Genomic DNA, 27,436 nt, shown 5'->3' with positions numbered 1-27,436 from the left:
TTTCCTCAAGCAATGAAAACAATTGTGCGACCCACTTTTGGCTCCGACCCAACACTTGAGAGTCACTGATCCAAACCACAGGGTCGTTGTCTTTAACAATGCAGTAGAGTGACCCTAACATTAACATACTCATTTTCTTCCTCTGAACAGCACCAGCCCCGCCCACAAATACTACCTGGCCATGGACCCGATGGGGGAGGTGCTGTACGTGTCTGACACCAGCAGCCGCAGAGTTTACCGTGTCAGGAATCTGGCTCAGCCGAAGGATCCGTCACGGAACCAGGAGGTGGTGGCGGGCACCGGGGAACAGTGTCTGCCGTTCGACCAGAGTCACTGCGGGGAGGGACGGAAGGCCACAGAAGCTGCGCTCAACAACCCTCGAGGTGAAAAGCTGTTTTCCCAACCGCCGTCATGAGAATACGTCTGACTCACCGGCGACACTGCATCAGTGTTGCCCGGCCTCTGTGTGAAAGGACGCTCAGATTGGTGTCTGGACGGCTTGGCTGCTGACAACTGCGAGTGTTAATGGGAAAAGTAATTTTACAGAAGCCTCCGAATAAATCACCTTGAGATCTTTGCTGAACGCTGAATAATGAGATGAGTTTCAAAGAACCTAATAGAGAGTGACGGTTTCAGACGTAGGCGGCCAAACAATTACATTCAGAAAACTTTGGAGGACGTTTGGCCGGAAAGAGGCTCTAAATTAGCGCATTGATAAAGAGCGACTGCTTGAATGTCAGACTTGTGTTTGCTGGACGGACTGTAGGGGTCTTCATTGGGATGATGTCACGAGTGGAGCTGCAGATACTGCTGCATAATGACTTCCAAAATAGTAGGGCTTTGGTGTCTGCCAAACAGCTGCGGTCTCCTTTATCTCAGAGAAAAATAAGATTAGAAAACTGGCAGGCTCTATTTTCTGACAAATTCCTGGCCTGCATTAAAAGAACATGACTTTTACAAGGAGCCGAAGCACATTTGCTCAGACAGATGATGGTGGCACTCGCAAAAATAAGATCTGCGTCAAACGGCGGAGACTTGGAACGGAGCCGGCGCTTCACCACGCAGCTATTGTTGTTGGTTTAGAATCAAATCTGGATGTCTTGCTTTCAAGGTTTTCCAAGCACGTCCATCTGATAGGGACTGCAGCCCAGATAGCAGCCAGTCATGGGCCCAAACACGCCCCATATCTTACGGCCCACTTTCGTCTGTGATTTACGGCCGTTAATTTGGTGTGTTTGGCAGCTTCGACGAGGGGAATGGTGGTTGATGATGGAGATTTAACCACCGCCAATTAGCGCCAAGCTAATCATTGAAAAAAAAAAAGGATGGTTATTTATGACCACCACAGTTAGAAGGGAATCATAGGACATGTAAGTTGGGTCCAAATAACAAGACTGAGATCCATGGCCACTGGCTCCTGCAAGCTTCTGACTCAAGATTCATGAACTTCAGCCACCAATATTTGATTCTCATAGTCATAATTCTGCACTCGACTTGACACCTCTGAAGGTCGTCCACTTCCACGATTGGACCCTAAACCTTATCAGCCATTGTTTTGATGCATCGTCACGTAGCTGCAGCTATGATTCACTGGGCTTCACTGCAGAAACAAGCCAGAGAGGTGAAGTTCAGTCTTTGGTTTATCTGTTGTTGTCAATTCAACTGTGAAAAAAACACACACCTCTTCTCCCAAACATCACTTTCCCATCACTTTCATACTTATCGTTTAAACATTCAGTTCAGTGTAATAAGTGTCTCAATTAAAGGAAAGTTTGAACCGCTCATGGATGTCAGTTTTCTAAATCCAGCGCGAACTTTATCTAATCGAGCTTCACTGGAGGAGATAATGATCCAGGATCTTTTCATCATTTTAAAAACGGCACTCTCATCGGAAGGGCTTGGAAGTGCCGTGACATTTAGATAGCGCCCCACATGTTCCATCACCCCACTGTGTTCTGGAACAATAGTGCTCGGCCACTAGGACGCTGCCGCCACTTTCCCTCCTCATTTATAAATTGATAAATGGACACACACCATTTTCGACTCTTCAGTCAGTCAATTTTCGCAATTGCCGTTGTCTGTTGTGATCATTTCAGCTGGGTAGTTATTGAATTTAGCGACTGTTCTCTGGCTGGAACTCACCGTTCTGACATTTTCATTTGAAGCGGAGATGACTTGTCACTAAAAGATGACTTCATCACACCCTGTCCGGATGGACAGACGACAAACACGGGCTCCTTCATTGAGACTGCTCAGTGGAAATGTCATGCATTTGAGGAGTACTTGACCTCTGCAAACTCAAATCAATCCGTTCATCAATTTACATGATGACGTTTGTGTGCTTGCTAATGTCTTTCCAAAAGTCGTGTCATGTCTGGACAGAACGCGGTGTATTGACATTTCACTTCCATGCTCCAGCCCCACTGTTTTTTTTGGTACAATAGTTCATTAGGATAACACACTGCCCAAAGAACAATAATTAAGAACCATATTCATAATTGCGCTTTCCATTACTCACTGGGGAAATTACAGTAGTGGTGTCTCTGAGTGCTGCTTTATTACCACACGCATTTGTTAAAGAATGAATATGAATTCACAGGAATGGTGTCATGCTACTTGTGTGGTGCCACCAGTGGATTTTGTGACTTGGCCATGGCTCACACATCTGGATGCAGTGAGGCAACATAGAATTAAAGCAAGCCAGTGCGAGGACTCCCTGCACTCCCTGAAGTAGCACTGGGTTAGATATTTGTTTCCGGACTGCGCTGCAGCGTCGGTCAAGTTGGAGTTGGGAGGATCATTCAGGCAGGAAAAAAGTCGTTAAGTGCACACGGCCAGTTTACAAAATAAAAACAAAAGAAGAAAGAGAAAAACACTATTTGCAGACAGTACATGATAGAGGGGTGTCATGCTGCCAAAACATCGAGCCTGGTCACCCACCGAGCTGATCTCCTGGAGGACCGGGGACGAGAAGTGTGTGGCGGAAGTTGGGACATGTGGGCAAAAAAAGCGCATAGCCAGCGCTTTAATGCCAATAAAAGATAACATTGCCCAGTTTTTTTCATGAGCCTGTCACCATGCTGGAGCCCCTTTTCCAAACTAGTTGAGAAGTGACCCTCATGCATTTCTACATCAGAGACAGCACCACTGCGCGACTTATAAACCGCTGCGGCTCATGGATGAACAGGATGTCTTCTTTATGTCTTTCTGGGAGGGGAACCAACAGTGGCAGTTTCCAGAGGGACACGCTCTAGGTACTGCTAGCATGAGGCTATACCGCTCCCGAACAGTGGCCCATGCTCTTGGGGTGAAGGAGACAGGAGCGTTAACTCTTCTATAATCAACTCTGGAATGAATATTAGAGAGGCACGGCTCTGTAATCATGAAACATGCTCCAGTGTGGCTGATGTCTCTGATTCATCGAGCTGCTTTCTGACCTAAATGTGGCTCTCCTGAAAGCAAGCCACTTCTGAACAGTCATGACAGTTACTGAAGTCAATTGAACGTGTTCTCCACTGTAAATCCCCCATCTAACCTCTTTATTATTAAACCCTCTTCAGAGGCGGCGCGGGGGGAAAGCGCAGCTGTTCCCCATCACACCCTTCCATCTACCGCTGATGCTGCTCTGGCTCAGTCTTTAATGATGGCAGAGCGCAGTGAATCCCAGCGACCCTTCGTTCCGCCGATACGTCGACGGAACACGCTTGTCGAATATTGCTTCACTTTTGCCCCGAGCGGAAAGAGGGCTTACTGGTCACCTCTCCAGCCTGCTCACCCATTGTAAAATTGGGAATGCAGTCTAAATCTTCAAAAGTCTTGGAGACGTATGAAGATTTTTACAGCATGTCGTATGAGATGATTGCTCCGGTGTTTATCTCTGTGATGTGTTTTCATCGCTGGGAATCGTCTGTTTGAAGTCAGTGGTTTCGCAGGAGCCGTCAGCTCTTCTGCCCACGCTCATGGCTGGCTCTCCGAAGACCTACTCTAGTTTTTTGGTGCCCTGCTCGTGTATTAAACTGTCAAGCATCAGAGTACGTAGTTTATCCAGGGGCCAAACCTGAAATCCACGACTAGGTTTGAGCCGATTGTGCCTCGCTGTGTCAATCCGGGGTGTTCCAGAAAGAAAGTTAGCATTGTGCGGCTAACCACGATTAGCAATATCTTTGTGGCTTCTGACACACGTCCATGGTGTACAGTGCCTCGAGTTATGATTTGATTTTGCTCTGTAAATAAACGTTTACAGCTACAGCTGTCGCTCAGCTGCAAACATGAAACAGGTCTGGTGGTTGGCCGGTGTTTTTATTCAAATGCCGAATTTAGCACACAATGACGTTGTTATCGTAGCAAATTTCAGTCACGCTGATATTTCGGCGTGTCGCCCGGTCCTACCCCGGGTGTCGAGGATGTATTGCTTTTGCTACTCTTGTCACTTGCCTCTAGCACAAGGACTTACGAACCTTATGTCCTTCTACTACTGGTCGTCTGAGCACGAACCTGCATTGCTTCCAAAACATTAAACACTCTTGCATTTGAAAACTTCTTCGTTCTCTGACATGACCATGTGGTTCCACGTCTCATGACATGGTTCGCTGTCAGCCGCGCTCCTCTCCGCACATCCTCCCCATTCTGTTTATCATTGCGTCCTCACATACCCAACCTCGTCCTGTCGCCACAGTACGACTGCTTCAGTATCTATTCCTTGCCTGCCCTCTTGACTTTGGATCTGCGTTATGGGATCTTGATCTCTCCCTGAAACCATTGGCAGGTGACTCAAATGCTGGTACGTCCAACCGCCTGAAGCTTGATTGTGACTCATGTGGGTTTGCTCTGCCAGAACTGTCTCAGACTGCGAACCTTGTTTTAACCCTGCTCATCGCATGGCGAAATCTTTGTTCCCGATTGTGTGATAAGTTTGTTGAAGCCCCAGCTCTCTGCTTTACCCCCGGGTGTGTGTGACTTGTAGGTCTTGCATGATACAGATGTCCTCTGGCGACTCCAGCGATGCCTTCATCGACAGTAGCTTTGGGAGAATAGTCATTTGACCTGGACGTGTCATGTGGGCACCCAGACAAGAGCCGGTAGAAACATGCAACATAGCGGTCAATGTTGTGTGTAACTGTGACATAAGAAGGGCCACTGGACAATGGGAGACCATTTTTGCCCGGTGTCTCAATTCTTCGAGCATCGCTGGTGTTCCCTCCCAGTACAAAACAAAAGAATTATGCTGGATTTGAGCCCAGGGTCTGACAGACAAACTGGCCACTATTATGCTCTCCCTGTGCGCTGTGTAATGTTCTGTATCTATTCCCTTCAAAAAGGTCTGTCCCCAAGCTCCGCCTGCTCACTCATGGCCAGGTATTTTACACTCTTTGACTCACTACACTTCACAGGCTCTTCTGTGGCCGTTGTGCATTGACTAACCAGCTTATAAAGACTCTGGAGACTTCTGCCTGGAGCCTCCTGGTTCCCTGTCATCCATCTGCCACAGCCCACACCCCCCCCTCCTCCCGGCGCCCTCTTACCAATGGTAATGAGTGGTAGACTTCACAGAGAAATATCAGTGCTTTTGCTTTTTTGATGGCGCCGCTCTGTGATTCCCTGCCATTGATCTTGTCTTGTGTCCTCTGGTGAGCTCCCTGCTCCAAATTAGAGCCTTCCTGCTTTTTTTTCTCCTCGCCGTCCATGCCATTCTCTCCGTCATTGTCATCCATAAATCATGGCTGCGCCTCCGCAGCGGCGGCTCAGGCCGGCCGTGCCACACGAACGTGGCCGGCAGTTGTTCAATAGTAATCCAGGATTCTGATGAAGCCGGGACTGGTCAATATGGAGCAAGTTTTCGTCGCGTAAGCTGCCGGGATTATCCTGTGTCCTTCACACATTCACTCCAAAACAAGATCTGGCGCATTGTTTAACGTTGGCTCCATATGGGCCTCAGCAGTCAATTAGCTCGGTAAATAAAAGGCCTTGCTCCATTTTGGATGGATCCCATGTCTGACATGAAAGAGGCGTCTGTCCCACCGGACCCCGCAGCCTTGGCTCACATTTCCGCGCTCCTTCTGTTCACAACAGCCAGCAGGGTTTTGAATTTACACATTCTGGAGGACAGCTATTGTGGTAGTGTCGGGGCAGTCGTGCACGCCAGTGGCTGCGCAGTTCGAACGTGAAGACGCGGTTTGTCTTGTCAGGTCTCTCCGCAGTTGGAGCTCACGTCCACAGAGAGGTGTTTGCAAGTGCATATGCACATGTGAGTCTGTCTCTCTCTGACCCACAGGGGGCAGGCTAATGCCCTTATCTGAGGCTGACATGCTGCCACCACAGTTCTCCCACAGTGCCCCACCGGCCTCTTTCTGCTTCTTCTTTTTTTCCTTTCTGGTTTCTATCAGTCTATTTCTTTTTTCCTTTCTATCTCATCCTCTCTCTCTCACGCTGTCACACACACACACACACACACACACGGGCACAACCCATTTATCCTCATCTCGCTCCGCTCCACAGCTGGGAGGCACCATCAGAGTCCAGACAGAAAGGCCGGGGTACCAAATGAAGCGATGGGGTTTAAACTGGTCACGGTTATTAGCATGGTGAGCAGACACAGACGCAGCGGGAGGGAGATACGCTTCACATGGGGTGATGCTGTTCACCTCACGGACCTGCGCAGCCGGCCTTCGTACACCTGTCTGAGGTGGCGTTTGTCATTTAAACCAGTTGCCTCACGTCAAACTTGGCCAGTGATCCCACTCCGCTCTGTTGGGACCAAACTTGTGATCCAAGATTGAGCAACGTATTCATCTGTTTTCATGCCTCTGTCTGGGGTGATAAATGTATTATCTACAGCTCATTGAAAGTGTCAACTCCAGAAAACTGTGTCAAAAGCCTAATGAAACGTCTGACTGAACCCGAGTTGAGTTTGATGCAGAAAATTTGATTCACCGTACGGCCATCATGCGAAGTCAACTACTGACCTGAACTGACCAATCTGACCAGACCCCCCACAGTCACTGGAGGTCAGAGGTCTTAAACTACACATCATGCACTAGTGATGCACTGGCACCATGCAGACCGGCCAAGGAGCTAATTTCCCATGACTTTGTAAAACACAGCGAATCAATAAAATGATGGATTTATGTAATTTATTTATTTTTCTGGTATTATCAACTTGTTTTTGACTTTTGAATGCGATCACATGGCCTCCTTGGCAGTGTTAATTGTTTCACAATTGACGCAGTCGCACATAGGAACATAAACGTCGAGTCCTACAACGTCAAGTGAAGAACACGATACGTCCAGTTAGCAGAGTGGAGGAGAGCCACTCCTGTGTTGCATGAAAGAGACCCCAGTTTTGGTCGGTCAAAGTAAAGCAGGAAGCAAATAAGCAGTCATCCACGTTAAATTTCTTAATTTAAAGGCGTTAGTAAGTAGGAATTCCCAGTTCAATCATAATATTACACAGCGTTTTACGAGTTGCATATTCCCTTTTTAGACTTCTCTTCCCAAGGTTTTGATAAACTAGACCAAATATAGATGCAGCATGGGAAAGCTTGAGGAAAATAACGTGTTTGGAAAAAGCAGACTTCCACAGCCCTCTGAAATCATTGTGGTAAACAGTTGAATAATTCCTGCGCAGCTCGAAAGACGCGTCGTTGACGGGCCGCATCAGGGGAACATTTATCCGCCCTCGTGGAAGCTGGGTTTATTTACCGAATTCACCAGAACAAACATGTCAATAGGCAGAGAGGCTTTTCTCAGTTTGTCTCATCAGTTAGGATCAGGGATCCAACGCTGTCAGCGAGCTCATGCACAAACCATTAACTCCACAAACACTCAGCTGCTTCCCTCACTGCAGAGCTGGAGTTTGCGGTTTCCTCAAAGCATGTTTGCAGCCGCTCGCCTCTAATCACTGCAGCATATATTTCACATTTCCCAAATCCTCCGCCTTCCCAAACTGCGTTTGTTGGCTTCAGCGGTGAAGTTTTAAGATCTCCCAGGGCTGCGGAGCCTCTCTGCCAGCTGCTGCGTGTTGTAACTTTGGAATGAATATGCCATTGTTATTCTACCTCTGGCTCCCGAAGCATTTAGCGATTGTTGCTTCTCCCGAAACTGAGCGAGAAATAGACAGGGCGGATTAAATGGAGAAAGAGGTAGTTGAGAACCCAGAGAGAGTATAAACCGGGGTGGAAATAATTTGGTGTTGATAGAGGGAAATGCAGAGAAGAGTGAACAGAGGGATTGAATTGGATAACGGAGGGAGAACTGCGTGCATGAGTCCCATGCCTCATCTGCATATTAAAATGGCCCTGTGGCTGCTCCGCTCTCGGAGCGTCAACTATCGTTGTTGCTGTTGCTTTAAACAGAGGAGTACTTCTCAATACAAGGGCATCTGATGAGTCAAACTGTGTTTCTCTCCCCGTGATGCTGTTGGTGCGCCGACGTGTGCGCAGTTGGCGCTTGCTTTCGCATTGACCGAGCTTTTGTCTTTGCCCCTGGACATTCCTGCATTAATGATATACACATGAATTAATCACGCAGCAAGACAAAACAGCAGCACAATCTATGATAATTCAAAACAGAGAGAGGCGCCACTGGGTCGCCGCGATATCCATGATAATTAGACGACGGTTTGCGCGACGAGCTCGCGTCAGTCAGCAGTCACCATGCTAAGTTTTGCCAGGGAGCCGTTCCAGAGAATATTGCCGGCGGCGCATGGCCACGTGAAGAACAGGTACGTTGAGGACTTGTCAAGTCGGTGAGCGCTTTCTACATGATGGAATAGCGGAGATATGTGGCCACATCCTGTTTTTGTGTTTACCGCTGAATTTGTCTCCGTCAGAGTCTGCACTGGATGATGTAAGTGTTCCTGACAGAGCAGCAGGAATCTTAAGGACAGTCTCACATCACACCACTCCAGCTCCATTGTGCTGCCAGTGCCAGAGCTGTTTTCTGTTCTCTGCCGCGTGAACTCTCTTTAGACTTTTACGGAGATTTCCCAAAGGCCCTGCTTCCCAGCGAGCGGATCTGTCGTACCGTAGAGGAGACTCCGCATGTATTTTACATCCCTAACCTTCACATGGCCCAATGGCTCGTTCTCCTGCTCAATTGAAGGAGTCGTGTCATTAAAAAATGAACTTTCTTTGATTCAATAATGGACCCTGTGTTGCGCTGGGATTTCACACTCACACATAGGAGTGTTAAGAGAGCCGTGTTGCGTAAGGCCATTAGGTTTTGCTGTGATGTACGGTTGCACATCTTTGCTGCATAGTTATCGACATGTCCTCAGAAATATCTGCTCAGACTCCATTTCATTTACAACTCAATACAAGTAACAGGACCGGGATCGGTTCCGACCAACTGCTCGTAAGTCAGTTTGGACGTACAGACACTGCCCTAACTGTCGTACGTGATGCCGGGCTGCTACGTGCTGCCGTGCCAGACACTGAATAAACAAAAATAAGCACCTGCTGGCCATGGTCGTAAGTCCGGGTGGACGTAAGTCCAGCAGGTCGTAAGTCGGATCTTACTTGTAGTTGGTGTCATCTTGAAAATGTTTAATAGTAAAATAACAGCATGAATGCAAACCTACTTGTGACACCAAGGAGACCAGAGAGCGTACATACATACAGCTTCCATTCTGCTTTGTGATAGCTCCGCCAATCTCAGCATCACCGGGCGAGAGGCGGGGGACACCCTGGAAAGGTCGCCACTTCATCACAGTTCATCACAGATTGGTGTCTGTTGGTGATGTCGTGGGTGAAGCTGAGCCCCGGAACATACTGTATGTACTGCATGTTGGTCAAAATGGCCGTGCCACCTGACCCAAGACAAACTGGGCCCAGAGAGTGCTGCTTGTGCGACTCCACTAGCTGAACAAGGTGTGCACAATTCCAGAGTTCGGACAAATCCCAGCAGTTTTTTTGGTAAAGTTTCCACTTGCCGTCTAATGTACGACAGTTGGTTTTAACAAAACAACTTGCTATATAAAAATGTGCCCCACAGCCTTTTCTGTATTTTACATTTCTGGTGATATTTTGGTTGCAACTAGGGAGGATGAGCTCAGGTAGGGGAAACCGACCCCTGACAGGAAATGCCAAACGCAGGAGAAGAAGGTGTCGTCTTGGCTGCAGACTTGCATCAAAAAATATACAGTCATGTTGAGATTCCTTCCATCGTGGGACTTCTGAGTGCTAAATGTCCAATAGATGTCAGTAATCCGTATGTAGCGGATAATCGGAGCCTCATGTGGTCAGCGTTTGAGTGATAGAATCTTCTAAAACCATACGGCTTCATCTCCGCACGACTTGCCCCTGCATGAGGTTTCAGACGCCGCTGTCATGACAACTGAGGAAAACCAGAACAGGAAGTGACAGAACAAAACAAAAGCCTCAGGAAGCGGGTGAACTGCATTTCTAGCTTCTTCAGAGAAGAAAAAGAGTGGAACTCATTTGAAACACCACTGTTACCTCTTTAACTGCCCAACATTCATGACATTAACTACAATTTATTTTAAATGTCATGAATCTCTGAATGGGGCAGTGAGACCGACCTTCTCCTGCGGTGCCTTCACTCTCCTGCTTGATGATGTGGATGCTGATGTGGTTGGACAGGATGATCTGTCCACAGCTGCTACGTGCTGGATGCAATATTCTGGCTCTTTAAATTATGTATATATAGGTAAAGTCCCAGCAGAACCACGGCCCAGGAGCATAGTACAGGGTCACCAGGCAGCCGTGGGCTTCTCCTGGTTTTAACCCTGACATATGGGTTCGTCCTTCCATGACGTCAAGGGTTCTTTCTTTGAGTTTCTTGAGGATTTGCTAGGTTCTGTCAGTGCTTGTCTGGTTTCTGCCTGCACTGAAAATAAGTGGCGAGAAGCTCAGAACTTCCTCCATACTGTCTTGTTTGTGTACCTTGCGGTGCTGCCATCCCTCCGTCATTCTTCGACTGACTCCAAGTGGTTGTAGTTGAGACGAACTGAAAACGTACAGTATCTTTGTGTAGCAGTGTGTCAGGGGTACATCAGGTTTCCCCTGAGTACAACAGCTTCTTGGCCTCCTCCACGTCCTGGTGGGGATTTTCCTGTTTTGACAGATTTTCAATGGCAAATATGCTCAACAGGTTGGGTTAAGGCAAATGTACAGTGACTTTAAGCAAGGCTCCACCTGCAAAAAAAAGCCCTCTATTCAAGTGATGTATTGGGGAGAACATTATAGGGGCTGACACCTACCTTGTTTGTAGTCGCAGTGTGTAAGGAAGCTTCAGAGAGATTACTGAAGCTCACTGTGTGTGTAATGAAGCCCTGAGTCAATAAGAGATGCAGGCTCGGGGCCAAAGGCTGAGTCTGTGCATCAAAGGGGCCACGTCGGCTCGGATCGGCGCGGCGACACGCCTGTTTGTGATTGGCAGCCTCCACGTCGCGCTGGCCAGGGAAGGGACGGAGAATTAGTCAGGGGTGTCTAGTTAAAGGTATGTCAGCTTGACAACATCGGCGTGATCATGGGAATTGTGACACACGGGTCCCTTTAACTGGGCGAAACGCTGGCTAGCGGCCTGTCAGCCTCCACCAGGAGGCTGGCAAAGTGACAGGCGGAGTGGAGCAATGCCACTGCTGGGGAATAAATTACATTTCAAGCCCAAACACATAAATAGATACCAGCTTTGTCTCGCGGGGAGGCAGATCGGACAAGGCGAGCCTTGGTGAACCCGTGCCCAAGCAGGTCAGGTCTGTCGCAGTTCTTTAAATAACAGAGGGATGAATAAGTAGAGTGATGCTGGCAGAGACAGTTTTGCCTGTCAGGGAGATTGAACCTGAAGTCGGTGAGGGCCAGCTGCTGGAGATGGCCTGCGACGCCTGTGAGTCGCCGTTGTGCCTCTTGCTAGCGACACGTCTTCATCATCCATCCAATTTAACTGCGGAGAATGTGATCCGTTTTGTCTTTTCTATTTCGATACCATCATGGTTTCCAATGGGAGTTGTTGAATTAAAGAGTGGCGGGTGAAAACCAGCTTCCCTCAGGGGACGTCGTCTCACCGTGGCCCAATTACTCAGGCATCATGTCTCTCTCAAGCAAAGTTTGGTAACAGATGTCCGACAAATTATCCGACTGTCCAACTTCAGATTGGAAATGAGGAAAGCTGCTGTTCGATAGGTGCTTCCCGGGAAATCGTGAGGTTCCCAAGGCGGCGCCTTTTAAAGGGCTGGAAGGGAAAAGGACTTCATTAACACCAAGTGCACGTGTGCTCAGAAGTAAGTCTCACTTGACGTGTGCGAGAGAGAGACACCTGGAAGGCGATGTAGATGTCCTTCACTCGCCTGAAGTTACTGAACAGCCCGGAGCTTAGCTTGAGCGAAGCTCGTCCAAAATTGATAGAATTGCTGGAGCTCCTCAATAATACATATATTAATATAGGTATATAAGGGAATATATATTATGGGATTAATGAGGAACTGTATTTGTTCAGTGCATAAAAATCGACATTCTCCGATTACCACATTTATTTCCCAAAATATTTCTCTATTTTTGTACTAATACATTTACAAATAATTGTATTTCCTCTGCATTTGTATGGCATTCTTCAGAGATTTGATGCCAATCAGGATGTGATGTGGCCAGAAACCTCCGGATGTTTCAGTAGATACTTGTGTGTGTTAGAATCCCTCTGATAATGCTGGACGAAGTGAAGTGGCTATAGAAGTCTCTGGCTCCCCCGAGCAGCCAAATTAGATAAAGAAGCAATGAGTGAAGTCAAGTCTGCTCTTGTCCAACTCTCGTCTTTTCGAGTCAAGTTGAGTTGCCTCCGCCATATTTGATCGCCTGCATTCATCTTTCAATCTTCTGGAAATGAGAATTTTCTGGAACAGACATATTCATTTTGGCGGAGTTTGGAATCATTATCTGGATTCAACGATTGTTTGACGGAAGAGAGCGGCAGCGTTTAGGCCCATTAATGCTCAACATGATGCCCGGATCTGGACATGGGCGGAGCCTTCTGTCCGTGCTCTGCCTTCATTTCCTCCCTATTTCTGCACCTTTCCACAAACCTTACAGATACAGACCAAGTACCACCAGAAACCATGGGCGGCAGTGTTGCTGTTACTACCTGATACATAGCTCTAATGAGACAGGAAGAAGACATAACAATGGTGGAAAGTCTCCGTCCTCCAGTGGCCATATATTTCACATCCTCACCGACCAGCGCCTCCTACAGGGCTGCCTCCGTTTCCTCTTTTGTGCCAGAGCTACATGATCAATGCTTCTTCCAGTCGCCATGTTGGTTTGGAGTTTGTTGTTGTAATAAACTTTGGACTCTGACACCAACCATCTTCTTTGTTTACAGTTGTGTTGTGCAAGTGCACTCAAACCTTTACTGCCACCTGCTGTCCACATTATGCCTCTGGACAGCTTGAAAAATGTACCGAATTATAGAGATAAAGTAAATGCAGCTGTGCTTCATTACGACCCGCAGCTCCTTTGGTGCCCAGTGGCCAGATGTCCGCGCTCACGCCGCTCTTTCAGCTCGGCCAGATTGTTAACATCAGTCGTCTCCTGACTTTACCGATTTGCCGAGCGTATCATTGTCTTGTTGCAGAGATGGTGCGATTGGTAAAAAAAAAAAAAAAAAAAAAGACGGCATTGATAGACCTCCTTGTGTTTGTTTGATGTTCTAAAGAGTCTGACATAATCTGTAGAAGCCCCGGCACTGATCTAAAGCCCACAGCCTTTCACGGCTCTCTCTACTGCACAGCGTTTCTGTGGCTCTTATCATTGAGTTTGTCTGCCGCCTCTTTGCCTGCTCCCTCTTTTGCTATCAAACAAGCCGATCACTGCCAAGTCACACCAGAAAATCACACACCAAGATTGGCATGCCACGATAGCGAAACCCTCCTCACCACACATGTGTCTCCAGACCGGCCTGAACCTTCAGTAAGAAACCAGCGTGGGTTGGTGTGTGAACAAACTTATGTGGTGGATCATGAGACCAGCTCCAGTGTCTGATTCAGACTGAATGAGCCAGCCACTGTCTGTTCTGGGGGACCTGATGAATAATGAATCGCCAGTGGCATGAATTATTTCTGATCACACAGCAGACACACACATTTTTATGATTTTATTTGGATGTATTGATCGATAATGAATGTTTGATGGGGAAATTAGCTGCTGTTAGCAACAGTCAATACAGCGAGCGACAGCAGAAGTGGCTGCTGCATGAAGTCGTGCCACAATTAAAACAGCTCCGCAGGCTGAGAATTATAAATACATAAGCTCCCATCCGGGCGGCGGACTGGCGCTGTGAAGCAGAGAGGGCCAGACCAATGGAAGCAGCGAAACAAAACAGAACAACAGCCACTGTGCAATTTCTCCAAAACACAGTTTCAATTTACACAAGACACAAAAGCGACTCATTCGTTTTGAGATGTTTATGAACTCGGGTTGGATTATACATAGACTTGTTGTTGTCTTTTCCAAAAATGAAAGCCCTTTCTGTGTTGCTCAGAACTCTTCATTGCATACAAAAGAACTTGGGTTGCTCATATTTAGCGGTGAAAAGTCAGAATTGCTTTTTGCGGCGTGGCAGGAAGAGGGTTGGAAGTCTGAAATCTTTCCATGTGGGCTCTCTATGGTCTCCTGAGCTTGCATGGGTTTGCTCTAGGCACTTTGTTTTCCTCCCACGGTCTCAAAAAAGTCTTTCGCAAGAACTCTAATATTCCTTCTTATGCTACATGTGTGGCTTAAGGGGCTTCATGAAACGGTGTATTCAATTTACTGTCCACTAGATGGCACTCTCTTCTTTAAAATCTTGAGATTTCTGTGAGACCTCACATCATTTTTTAAACCAAGAGCACCACCCACTGAGGTCTTAAAATAAGGGCACTGTTTCATGAAGCCTCACTGGGTTTTCTGTCCACATGTTCAGGACCTCTTGCCCCTGGTAGCTGGGATTATCTCCAGTCGTTTGTCGTGAAAGACAGAATTGTTTTGGGGTTCAGGTTGCTCACAGGTTTAAATCCAGTTTGAGGCAACCTGGGGGTTTGTTTGCCCTGGATACTGCAGTTGCCTTCCAGAAACATTTGCAGTATAACGGCTGTCAATTGAGAGTCTTTGTCATGTGCCTTTTTCCCTGTGTAGCTGGTGTTGCCCCTACTGACCCCATTCTAGGATCAAGTGTATGACAATTCCCATGGTGTTGCATCCACTTCATGGCTTCAAATCCACACAAGATGCTGATCCAGCGTATGATACAGCGTAATGCAAACAACATGCTTGTTCATGTTCCATTCCCAGTCTGACTCGCAAACTGTTTGTGCTCTTCTCACCTCACACATGCATGAAATTGCAACACCCCATGCAACAGTTTTGCTAGCAGCGCGATGATGAGAGCAGGCAGCTCGGTCTCGCGGGCAGCCGCCCTCCAACAAACAGTCGCACGCAGTGAAGCCACAAGTCGTCCCTCGCTGATGCTTGCCTTTACTTATGGTGAAATCTGTCGCGGCCAGGTGAAACCAGTGATCCGCCTCCCGTCACTAGTCAGTCTCGGACACAGTTTCTTTGCCAGAAGGCGCCGCTGGCCATCATCAACAACCTCTAGCATCATTTAGATGCCATTATAATGTGTCATTTCTTATCATTAACACCCACTGAGCCTGGAGACATGCGAGGGCCGGGAGAATGACTTGCTCCTCAGGCGACTTGTGTGTGTGTGTGTGTGCGCGCCCATATCACCCTGTGAGTGTGATGTGTGGGTGGATGAAGGTTTCCAGTTATAAATGGATCTTTCTCTCCACATTCTCCACCATTAACACAGCCCTTTAAACATACACACGCAAATACACACCACCACAAACATCCGACTGACTTCAGTGTTTGTTTCAGTTTAAAGCGACAGGCCAGTGATGTGTTTGCTCTCTTACACGTTCTACACTGGCTCTGGCTTTCATCCATGAAGGCAGATTTTGGCAGCTTCACTATCAGTGTTTGAAGGATGAAAGTGAAAAGAGAAATGCGAAGATACCAGGAGCTTGACTTTCCTGTGCCCTTGGTTGCTGCGTTGTTGCTACACAAGTGTGCAGAAATGGCTTGGTGCCGTAGAGGTTTATACTCATAACCGATAATGTTAAAAATATGAGGGCGGCGATGAAGCCACGCTCATAGTATTTTGGCATGGGAAGGGACATATTTGAACCAAGATACAAGACAAGAAGAAAAGATTAAGATTGTATCTTGGTGGGACGATAATGGACTGAAGTGATTATTCATCTGGAGAAGTGAAATGCTAGGATTCACTGCAGATGAAATATTCCTACTTTCAGGTTGGACATCGAGAACTTATACCTCACGAAAGTGGCGCTGTTTTTGATCTGCGGGGACACAGTTTTAATCACACTGCCTCCAAGTTGGTACCGCAAAAGTAAAGCATGGTCATAAGAGGTGCCACAAATACCAAGTGACACAATTGATTTTTCTGAAGAAAAGGAGCCTTTACCTTAACCTCTGTCTTTTTTCACGTGACTCCCCACCTGCCGTCAGATAAAGAAAATTGAAAGCTTCACGTATCAAGATCCCATGGCGTCATATATTGACGTTGGCAAACAGGACAGAGGATAGCATGTGTGGAATAGGCCAGCGGTAACCATGAGAAGATTTGGAGTATCATTAGCCATTAGCCTCGTGGTTCTAAAACACTGCAGTGAACAGTATTGTTCTCCCCCCCAAACCAACACTGGGCATTAGGTTTCCTCCCTGGTCCAATTTGCCGTGGTTCTCTTACCTGTTTTATGGCTTTTTTTTTTTCTGGCACAACACTCAGGTGTCTCAGCCTCCAACACACACAACTGTTATCCTGTGCCACTCAGCCCTTAACAACACCCCATGTTGCTCGGTAAAACAACTCACACTGTTTCCGTCTATGGAGTGTTTCGGCTGCAATCTGGAAGTTGCTTCCATGGATGCGCCGCGGTGCAGCTGGAGGATGATTTGTTTTGGGGTTCAGTTTGGTCAGCAGATTGCGGAGCAGAGATCCAGGGGGTCTTTAAGTGCTCAAGCTGCTTTGCTCCTCTGCTTTCAGCAGTGCAATTGTTGAAATGGATCAAGCCTCCCGACATGAATTCAGAAACAGAAGTGTTTGCAGTTTGCCTGGACGGTTGCGACCATTGCAGACGGATATGCGGTGGTCGATTTACTCGATCGGACAGGCCATTTGGGTTCCTGAGATCTTCCAATTTCACCTGCTGTCCACCAGAATATTGCTTATATGAGGCCTCCGTGCGGCAAGGGACTGAAGTTATATGAGTGAATAGCAGCGCTTTCAATCTGTGCCCTCACTTGCCTGATTGAGTCATGACTTTTGGTGACGGTGGAGGAAGCGGGTTCTGTTTGTTGTGGCCATTTTGTCCTCAACCAACTGGCCTCCATCGATTGCTTCAGGCCAAGCGATGACAACTGGATGTGAAACTCAAAGAGCGGACTGGCAGGCGGTGGGAGGTGAACCTTGACCTCCAAGTAGCTCCTGCAGTCGCCGTGGTGTCAGACATATTGCCTTGCTGCAACACATCATCGAAGCTTAAAGAGAGGGATCATTCATCAGGGCGCCTCATCCCTTGCACACAATAAAGAGGTCACTTTAGTCAAATGGAAGAAAAGTTTCCATGGCGCCTTGCCTTTTATGGCAGAAGACAGCAAAATATAGCTCCTTATTTCTCCTATATTCTCCCACTTAAATATCTGTAATCAACAGTGTGGGTCCCACTTGAGGTGGATTTCATTGAATTCTCTTCAAGATGTTTCTTGTCAAAGAGCAAATCCTGGACTGGGAGTGATAAATGCCTAACCAGAGTTATCCCTCATCATGTCCCTTTGTCTCCTCGCTCGCCGAGCCGAGCCACTGTCTGTATTAAGTGCTGCATTTACTGCTGAAAATGTGATCTGAATGTGAATGGCACAGTTGTCGTCCTCTTGTGTCGCGCTCTTCTCTCCTCCCTTCCTGCTCAGCCAAGGTCATCTGAACTCAGAGTCATTCACTTTATTTTGGATGATAAAATCCCACCCCAACTTTAGCCAAGTCTTCCGACGCGCTGAGATTTATCTCAATTATGTGCTTCGCCGGCTCCACGCCAGCTACTAAACATCAGCGCCGGTGCCAGGTCCACTCAGGAGAAACTGTAAATCTTTTGTGTATCGATTGTTTACAGAAAGTGACTGTAAATTTTACTAACGATGCAAGCGAGGCCGTTTTGCTGCTGGCATGCTTTCTGCGTCACGCGTGGTGGATGAGCTCCTGGGTGTGGTTTTCAAGCGACGACTCCTGAGCTGAGACGGGAGCCTGGGTTTCTCTTCCTGCGCTGGCTTTCATTCTCCTCCCCATCAACGTTTTATTGCCTTGAACTGACTGTGGAACAGCAACCCATGTCACCCTCCTAATACCCTGAGGTTCCTCACACAGACCTCCATGTGATCGTATTTTAGGATATCCCTGTGACTTCACCTGGCACTTGTGAATGCTTCGAGCTAATCTGCTAAGCATTTCAGTAGCATGGCCTCCGTTACCACATCGATCACATTCCAACACCTGCCTTTGTAATGCGAGTGTGTTCATCCAGCACCCTTCAGGGAACCATGCAAGGCTTGCAGTCAAACTCAATGCCTGGAGATGCCACTATAAGTGGCTTGACTTTAGTGGGAGAGTGGTAACAGCCTCCCCTGCTCTCATTCTCCTGGTTCCATGATGTATTGCAACCACTGCAATCTGGTTCAGAGGTAATCCTGGCGTGTTTTTAAGTACGAGTGCAGACAATCCCATGATGGAGATGATCCCCATCTCTGTCTTTCCCATCAGGGGTTGCCACAGCAAGCCCTCCACCTTAGCCTGTCCTTCTTTGTCACGACTCGACTGTCTCCATTCATCTCATTGGTTGCTTTCCTGCTCTCCTTTCTCCTGGTAAGAGAAAATACAAGGTCATATTTAAGGAAGGAGCCGCGCATGGTTGTTGTGTGTGGCCTGTTTTGTCTGCGGACGTCTACATGGTCAGCAGGAACTCACAGCTCAAGGAAAAGGTTTCATTCCAACCTATGGATTCGGTCTGGCATTGAATGAGAGGTTTTGAAGAGCGACAGCTGGCAAAGCACCTTTCAAATGTACCTTTTCAGAAGCGCAGAAGTGTGTCCCCGGGCAGTTGGCCACGATTCGAGACAGGAACGGTTCAGCCTTGGTCTGTTGAAGTGCCTGCGTTATTGTTGGGCTCATTGAAAGAGTCTTTCATTTGGCTATCGTCAGAAATGTTCCGAACAGATCCTACAGTGGGTCCCTGCAGTTGTCACGAAGACTTGAGTCTGTGCGAGACAGCGCTTTCGACATCAATGCTCATGAAGAAAGCTTTATCCGTGTTGATGTTATTGTTATTATTACTATGTTAGCAGTGCCACACGGCGGCCCAGTGGCTAGCTGGTTCGGTGGCGGGTTCGACTTTCTGCATGGAATTTGCATGTTCACCCAGCCTGTGCGTGGGTTTCCTTCGGGTTCTCCGGTTCCCTCCCAGAGCCAAATGGTTGTTTGTCTATATATGTGTTGCGCAGTGATGAATCGATGACTTGTCTGTCAAGTCAACTGGTGACTTGATGATGCTGAGATTGGCACAGCTGCCTCCACGATCCTCCTCATTTATAAGTGGATTTTCCTGAAGCGTGACAAACACCTTGACTTGGAAGCGTTTGACAAAATCTGTGCGTGAAGGTGGTGGTGCCAGGTTGGTGGGTCATGACGTCCGGACCGGTCCAGGATTGTTGCATGAATATGCCTGGAGCCATGTCCTCACTCCTACGGCGTCACATGGTCGTCAAGTAAAGGGTTGTCCAGTGGACTTTTGCGCTCCAGGATGATGCTGAAGTTTAGCCTTGGTGTTGCATTTTACACCATTGGTTAGTGGTTAGGATGGGATCATCCGTCTATTCAGACCAGAGTTTGACATGACGTTGGACCCTATGTGTAGTACCTCACGTGGTCTTGACTCCTGGTGCCAACTTTTCAGCGCTGGGAGTCAAGCTCATGACCACACAGGGTACTACATATGACTACAGTGACGTCACATCCTGGTCCTTGCACCAGCATGCTTTTGAATCTTCAGGAAATGATGCAGGAGGGGAAACGTGTGACTGAGTTGAGTTGCGTCAACATGCTTCGTGGGTAACCAACGTCCTGGAAGCAAAAGTCCACTTGACAGTGTGCAGTGTTTCTCTAATCTGCTGGTGTTTAGTGAAGTCAATTAAAGTTAACAGAGCCTTTTCTGCACTTGAAGCTTGTCATAAAGAATATTGAACATGAATAACAAGGACACAGAGATGAGTTCCTGGAACCCTCCTGCTCACGTTGAACTCACCATCCTGCTTGCATGTGTGAGGTACAGAATTAAACGGAATGACCTCCAATGGAAAAGGTGCTGCTTCACGATGGCGTCATGAAAAGCTGTTTCTGTACTTCCAGTCCCCGAGCTCCAGGTGAGGGCAATCGCGACGCGGCCTTTATCTCTGTACAGTGAAGTACAAAGCTGCTCATTCTCGACCTGCGGAATCCGTCTCACCACAGATTTACGAGCACAGAGAACAATCCACTTCCTGACAAAGACACTGTCGACTAATCTGCCGTATTTTTTTACAATGAACATGACAGATTACAAACCTAAAGTGCCTTAAATCTTTAGGAAACTGACAACCAATAATAGCGATTGTTGCTCGCCGCCTTGTTCGTTGGAGGCTGAATAGCCCTGATCCTGTGTTTATTGTTCAAGATATATTGGGCTCGATTTAGACGCTGCTTGTGTAAAACCCCAGGCATGAACAAGCTCGGTGTCAGAAGAATGCACAGTGACGAGAAAGAATGAAGCGAATTAAAAGTCAGTGGAATCCAAAGCTGCCGAGGAGAAGACTAATATGCAGAGACAAGAGGGGAGAGGAGAAGGCAGTATTGAGAGATAGTCCTGGCTGCATCATCACGTCCTTGTGCAGGATTTATGAGCCTGAAGATCGGGGACAGGTTTAGGGGGAAAGTGCTAGCGGAGGGAACGGATGGCAAAGTGAAAGAAAAAGTCCAAAGATGGCATTACAGCGAGCAGAGTGTGGCGAATGTTCGGCGCCACGCTTGAGGTGTCCCTCCTGCATGATGCCAGGTGACAGAAGGAGAAATGGCAGGAGTCAAAAAATAGAAAACAGCAGAGCACCGACATTCACATCGAAGGAGCAAAGGCTGCTGATTTGATTAACACAAGATCGTGTGGAAACAAATATGAAAAACAAAGGGAGAAGGAAGAGGAGGGGGGAGGGATGGGGGTCGCGCTGGCTGTGCAATCTGTCTGCGTCAGTGGGAAGATGAAGAGGCCAGGAGGGAGAGCGCCGTGGTTCACCTTCTGCCCTCTGGAGGAAACAGCGCCACCCTGGCCCTCCCCTTCCACCCTGCACGATTGATGACTCACAGGGTGGCACCTTGGTCGCCAGGTTTAAGGACGTTGTCTGGCGACGGTGTCGTATCTCACCCAGGATGGGGACTCACTTGTGCCGGGGGAAAAGGGCACCAGTGATTTCAGGGCCTGGGAGGGAAGCAGGGGCACATCCCAGAATAATCCATGATGACAGAGCTTGAAAGGAGAGGAAGTGACAGAAAGAGAAAAAAGGAGAAAATAGGACAAGATGAGTGAATGAAGGCGGAGAAGTTGGCTCCTCGCCGCATACTGATGATGTCGCTTCATTGTCCGCTTTATCACGATGTGCCGACTCTTATTAGATCCTGTGAGAGGTTTTCCGCTCGCCTGCGACTTCTGTCCTGAAAAATTCACTTTCATATCAGCGTAATGTCTTTAATTCACCGGGTGTCATCCCTTGATCAGGGATCGTGTGGGATGCCGCTCTCAACGCGTTTTAAAATTTAAAGCCGAGACACCGACAACCCAGCGACAACTGTTTTATTCAAGAAGCACCGCAAAGTTTTGTCTTCCTCTGTTGAAAACGCAAACAAACTTGTGGCTTTGGTTTCGCCTTCAACCTGGAACTAATAATTCGACATGTCAGATGCAGCAGTGCGGTGCACTTCCCGATTTAGCACAGAAATAACACTTCACTCTGTGGGAATGCCAAGAGGAAGCGGCACGAAGCAACATGATGTTGATGTAGGAAGAACTGCTCAGGAAATGATCCCGAGTATCGAGGCCAAGGCCAAGCCTATATATGAGGAGTCTCCAACTGATGAGTGGAAGTGAGCAACAGTGGGCGCCGGCCTTTGAGCCCCTGAAACAGACACTAACTGGGCGTCATCTGAGCCAAGCGGCACCAGTCTGCCAGAATCTCTCTTCAATGTCAGTACAAGATGTGAGCAGTTCATGATTGAAGTTCAGAACATGGTTCAGTTTGTTTCATGAGTCAGTTTCCACGCTGGAGCCTGTTTCCCAAACTAGTTTACAGGTGATCCTCATGCATTTCGAAGCCTTTCTACGGCGCAGACAGCACCACTGCACCCGCGGCTTATAGAGCTATAAAGAGCTATTTTCCTTCTGAAATTCAGTGGGTGTGGCCAATATTCCAGTGCACTGTATAGTCTGGAATTGATGGTAATGATTCAATGCAGTGAATTCATCTTGCTTAAAAGATATTAAAAGAACAACTATGAAATGAAGGAAAACGATTTTGAAGGTGATCAACTGATTGCAGACAATTCAGTATACCACTTCAAGCCTGTGTAAATTCACATTTTCTTGGACTGCTTTTATTCTGGCTGAATTATTGGAGGTCCTATTTGATCAGACTCTCCAACAGATTATTTTAGACACTGGGTTATTTCTCTACCGTAACTGTGAGCAGTTCTACTCTCATCCTGCCGCCACATTTCTGAAGTCAAAAAGTGATACCACGTATTTTCCAAATCACACTCGTAATGATATTTACTGCATCTTTATACTGCCGTTTCTCAATATGTCTTTATAAACAAATCCTCCAACGACCCTGCAATATGGTTTGCCCTGACAGCCCAAGCTCCGGCCTGTGTGAGCTAAAGACTCTGCCCTGGTTTATAGCATCTTCAGTTGCACGCTGTACCCTTTCATCCAAGATTGATTGTGGTTCAGTCTGCTCTCACCGCCTCGGTCTCGCTGGAGATAAAGACGTCCGGGCAGAAACTTGACGCGACTTAATAATAAGCAATAAAGCAAATGTGTTTTTAAATGGAGCAACAGCGAGTCACGTGCGGCTCGGAGGAGAACTGAAATATGGCTGATTGTCACCGGCGGTAAGTGAAAGCAATCGTGGCGGAACGAGAGGTGAGGGCTGAGTGGTGGAATATGGCGGCGCGGCGGAGTCAAAAGCCTATTCTCTGTATGGAGATGAGCTGGCGGTGAAGGTCGCCTCTGATCCATAACAGATGATTCGTCGTCTGCCCTGACCTTTAAGACCCAGGGGCCCGCCACTCTGGGCTCACTGCAGGAGAGTTCAAGAGGATTCTGCTCATCTCAGCACTCGCTCACCAGCCATGTTCGCACATGATGCTTCCATCCCAGGCCAGACGCGCGCACGCGCGGGCGGAATCCTGGGCGCACAGTGGCAGCCGTCAAATGTCAAAAGTTCACTGCGGCGCCCTGCTCACGTCTAATGTGACAAATAACTTCTTCCTGCAGTTGCATTGTTCTAATCCCTTTAGTGGGCTGTGGAATGGAAATATAATTACATTTCTGTGCTGCAGTGCCTGGGATAAGACAGGCGCTCGCCCAGCTGAATGTGTAACTGAATTGGATGCCTCTGCGAAGCCCTTCACTTCACTCCTCTCTCCCGACGCTCCATCTTCTCTCCCTTAGACTCATGTTTTCTTTTTCTTCTCGCACCTCGGCCGCCTCGATCCGTCATCCCCGAAGCTCATTTGGCCTCCTTCTTTCTCCCTCTCACCCACCAGGTATCGCAGTGGATAAAAGAGGAGTCGTCTACTTTGTGGATGGCACCACAATTCAGAAGATTAATGAGCGGGGTCTGCTTTCCACCGTGATTGGTTCCAATGGACTCATGTCAACGCAGCCGCTCAGCTGCGATGCGCGCATGGACATCAGCCAGGTGAGCGACTTATCTTCTTCATGCTGGCTCCGTCTGTGATGCTAACTCTGGGTGTTCACACGCAGCATGATGTGTGTGTTGAAGGCCACTGGTCTACTTGTGAAGTCAGTGTAGAGGGGGTATGTGGTGCGACTGTTGCGCCACAGTATGGGAGCCAGTATGGCGTCCATTTTTTATTTCTTTCAATATACTTCCACAGTAGGTGAAGGGCAACAATGCCGCCTCTCAGATCCGCCATTTTGACTTTCCACGACCCGTAAACCGGTGCCTACCTGACCTACTTCTTTAACATGACTAGAGGGACGGGGGAGTCGTTTTTGTATTTCCAGAAACCAATGACCGTTCAGATACAAGTGTGGCCAAACCGCCGTTAAGTCCCATTGATGCTCAAGGGTACGGCAGATCTGGGTATGGTACGGACAGATCCTTCTGGCCGTGGTCCATGTTCGGCATGTTTCCATAAAGCTTACAGATACGGACCAAGTCCATCATTACCACCTGAAACCACATAAAAAAAGAGAAAGTGAAAGCTGAAAGATTAATATTTTAGGCTCGGAAAGAAGGTTTGAGGGAATTATTAACACTCACAATTTTAGAAATGAGATTTCACTGACTGGAAATCGAGCCAGTTTTGTGTTCTCTTGGAATTGGAAGCTTTTGCCAACTCTCCTGGGTTTGACTCTAAATATAGCCATCTCTTTACAGCATGTCTGTCACCGTTGTTTAGTCTTCCAGAATATTGACTGAAGGCAAATGTTTCAATAAAAAATAACTTTCCGGTGACAAAATAGATCCACTCTTCATCTAGATCAGCCTACGTCATTCAGTTAGTCGTACAGCAGTCTTATGATTGTCAAAACATTGGGCTTTCCACTTACAAACACAGTGTGTTCTCTGAAAAGCGGAACTCCAAAGTACGAATCGGTATGATCAGCTAAATTCCAGGTTTGTTCTTGACGGATCTTGAACCCCATGAATCTGGTTTAAGTCAAATATGTCTGCAGCCACTCTTGTGGGTTTCAGAAACAAAACTTCCTGTGAAAAACGTAGTTTTACTACGACTCATGAGTCACGGAGGAACTAGTTCTTGGTGTCCAATGAAGTAAAAACACTTCCTCACCACACAGATTTCCTCTCCAATATCCAGTCTTGAGTGGTTCACCCATGACATCCCTGATATTGTCTCGGCTGAAAGCAGCTTCTGCAGCCTGATCTTGACATACTGTAGGTGTCTGGTGCAGACCGAAGACACACATTTGATCAGCCAGCCTTTAGATCACGCCGCTGACTCATATCTGGCCTATTAGAGCGCAGGATGAATTATAGATGAAGCGCCGGCTCCATAAAGCCAGCCCTTCACGCGCCCAGATGGAAGGGAATCTGCATGTGTGTGTGCAGGACCAGGTCAAATCCCGGAGGTGCTTTTACAGGTCCTTAAAAGAGGCCTCGGCGTGAGCCGTCATCCTGTGCAGCAAACAGTCGTTCTCATCCTCCATCTGTGTTTGTTCCCAGCAAACAGCTCTGACCTCAAAGCCTCTGCAGTATTGATCTAAATCTGTGTCGCTATGACGAGACCAACGTCCTAATTTATGCAGGATAAACAGCGGTGTCACTTTTAATCGAAATGACATTTGAATTCTGCTTCCTTTTTTCTTTCCTTTGTGGGAAACGTACAGCTAATTAGAATGAAGGTATTTACAGTTGGATTGTGGTGCGTTTGACTGCGGGGAGAGATATCGACGTCCGGCCGTCGACTCTAATCTGGAACGCAGCAACTGTCGATACAAGACGTCCTTGAAGGCGGAGGCAAAGTTTTGACACTGTGTTACTTTGTGGTGAGAAGTGACCATAACTCAAGACCTGTCCATTCGTTAACGAAGAGCTCCGCGCTCCAGTCCCGGCCAGGGACGGAGCCATAACCCCGTGTCATCCTCTAGGACGTCCAATGAACCTGCGGGGACGGAGTCCCGAGAACACCCACCTCCGTTCCTGTCATTTCTTCATTGAGTGCCTCGTCCTTATCGTCTGATCTTTTCATGAAAACGACTCCGAACTAAACACTATGGCTGTTCAATGAACTATGAATTATGAAGGTTCTGGTTGAGTGGAAACGTACCAGACGCCAATCTCTGGTAATTCATCCCACTCATCTCTGCAGGACTAACAGAAGCGTCCAGAGTTCGGCGGCTCTGACTCGCCTCCCTCCACCTCGTAAGACGGGATTTCTAACCCGAGTCTTGTCTCTCTCATTTGACAGAGTCTGTAATTGGACATGTCGGTGCCAGTTTAGCATGATCCATTTATTTGCCAGTCTATCCTCGCGGTCATCAATCACCGGCGCGTCCCCGCCTCGCGGCGCACGGGCGGCGGCGAGGGCTGTGAGGCTGACCCCCCTGGTGTTCGCGGGCAGGCCGTGCTGTTTGAGCTGGCAACAATCATTGTTATTGGCTGACATTTGGATCAGTGCTGAGGCGAGAGCCTCCGACTCATGAATGAACCCTGGGACGGCTCCCTGCCCGCGGCTGACCTTTGCGTGAGCAGGGAGGGTCAGAAGGCCTAATGCTATATTATTAAAAAGAGGTTTCTGTTGCACTGCTGGAGCTTCTTGAGCCAGGCTTTCCTTTCATGTCTGCCACAGGTGCGTCTGGAGTGGCCCACGGATTTGGCTATCAACCCTCTGGACAACTCTCTGTACATCCTGGACAACAACATCGTGCTGCAGGTACACTTCTCTGTTTGGAACCTCCTCCACTCTTTACTTCTGAAGACAAACGCTCATACAGTATTCCACGCGAACTGTCAGCCGGGCAGTTCGCGTGTATCTGGAGCTAATCAGCTCATGAAAGGAAGGAAAGAAAGAAGCCTCTTACACAAGGAAAGACATTAACAGGCTCCATTTTAAGTTTCCATCTTGTGGAACAGCCAGTAATAACAAGCAAACCGAATGAAAAGCAGAAGAGGTGGGTGAAATTTACATATGCGCCAGAGACGCCTGAGCGAGGATGAAAGAAGGCGACGCTCACCTTTCCAGATTAAAGTCTGTTTTTCAAATTCATAGTGACATAGTGCTATGCATTGACAGTACTTCATTCCAAGGCTACACCTGGAATGGACTTTACACTCGGTCTGGGGCCGTGCTGCTGGACCCGAGGATGTTTCGTCAAGGATCCGTAATGTGCTGCGTTAACTTCCTCTGTTTTTGAAAACGCTCTGCATGAATGCTCTGTTTGTGCACCTTATTTACGTGAAAGACGAGGGGAAAGAGAAAGTTCGGACGGTGAGAGTGAAGCTAGCGCTAAATGTAACATCCAAGTGTCAGTAACTAACCTTATGTATTGCGTGTGTCCATTCCTGAAGTGGAAACAAAACGTCTC

The 27,436-nt window shown here is 47.8% G+C and overlaps 1 protein-coding gene across 3 annotated transcripts in view; it reads left to right on the top strand.

The window, feature by feature from the left end:
* Positions 1-27,436, top strand: part of tenm1 (teneurin transmembrane protein 1) — a 229,552-nt gene that overhangs the window by 179,508 nt on the left and 22,608 nt on the right. For all 3 annotated transcript variants that reach the window (XM_053879956.1, XM_053879955.1, XM_053879954.1), the window contains 3 exons: positions 151-383; positions 23,908-24,062; positions 26,701-26,784. In XM_053879956.1, coding sequence (XP_053735931.1) covers positions 151-383; positions 23,908-24,062; positions 26,701-26,784 — 472 coding nt within the window. The remainder of the gene's footprint in view (positions 1-150; positions 384-23,907; positions 24,063-26,700; positions 26,785-27,436) is intronic.

This window comes from Synchiropus splendidus, chromosome 11 (assembly GCF_027744825.2).
Source record: "Synchiropus splendidus isolate RoL2022-P1 chromosome 11, RoL_Sspl_1.0, whole genome shotgun sequence".
Taxonomy (NCBI): Eukaryota; Metazoa; Chordata; class Actinopteri; order Syngnathiformes; family Callionymidae; genus Synchiropus; species Synchiropus splendidus.
Note: the sequence above shows the minus strand (reverse complement) of the source record. Positions and strands in the feature narration are given on the sequence as shown.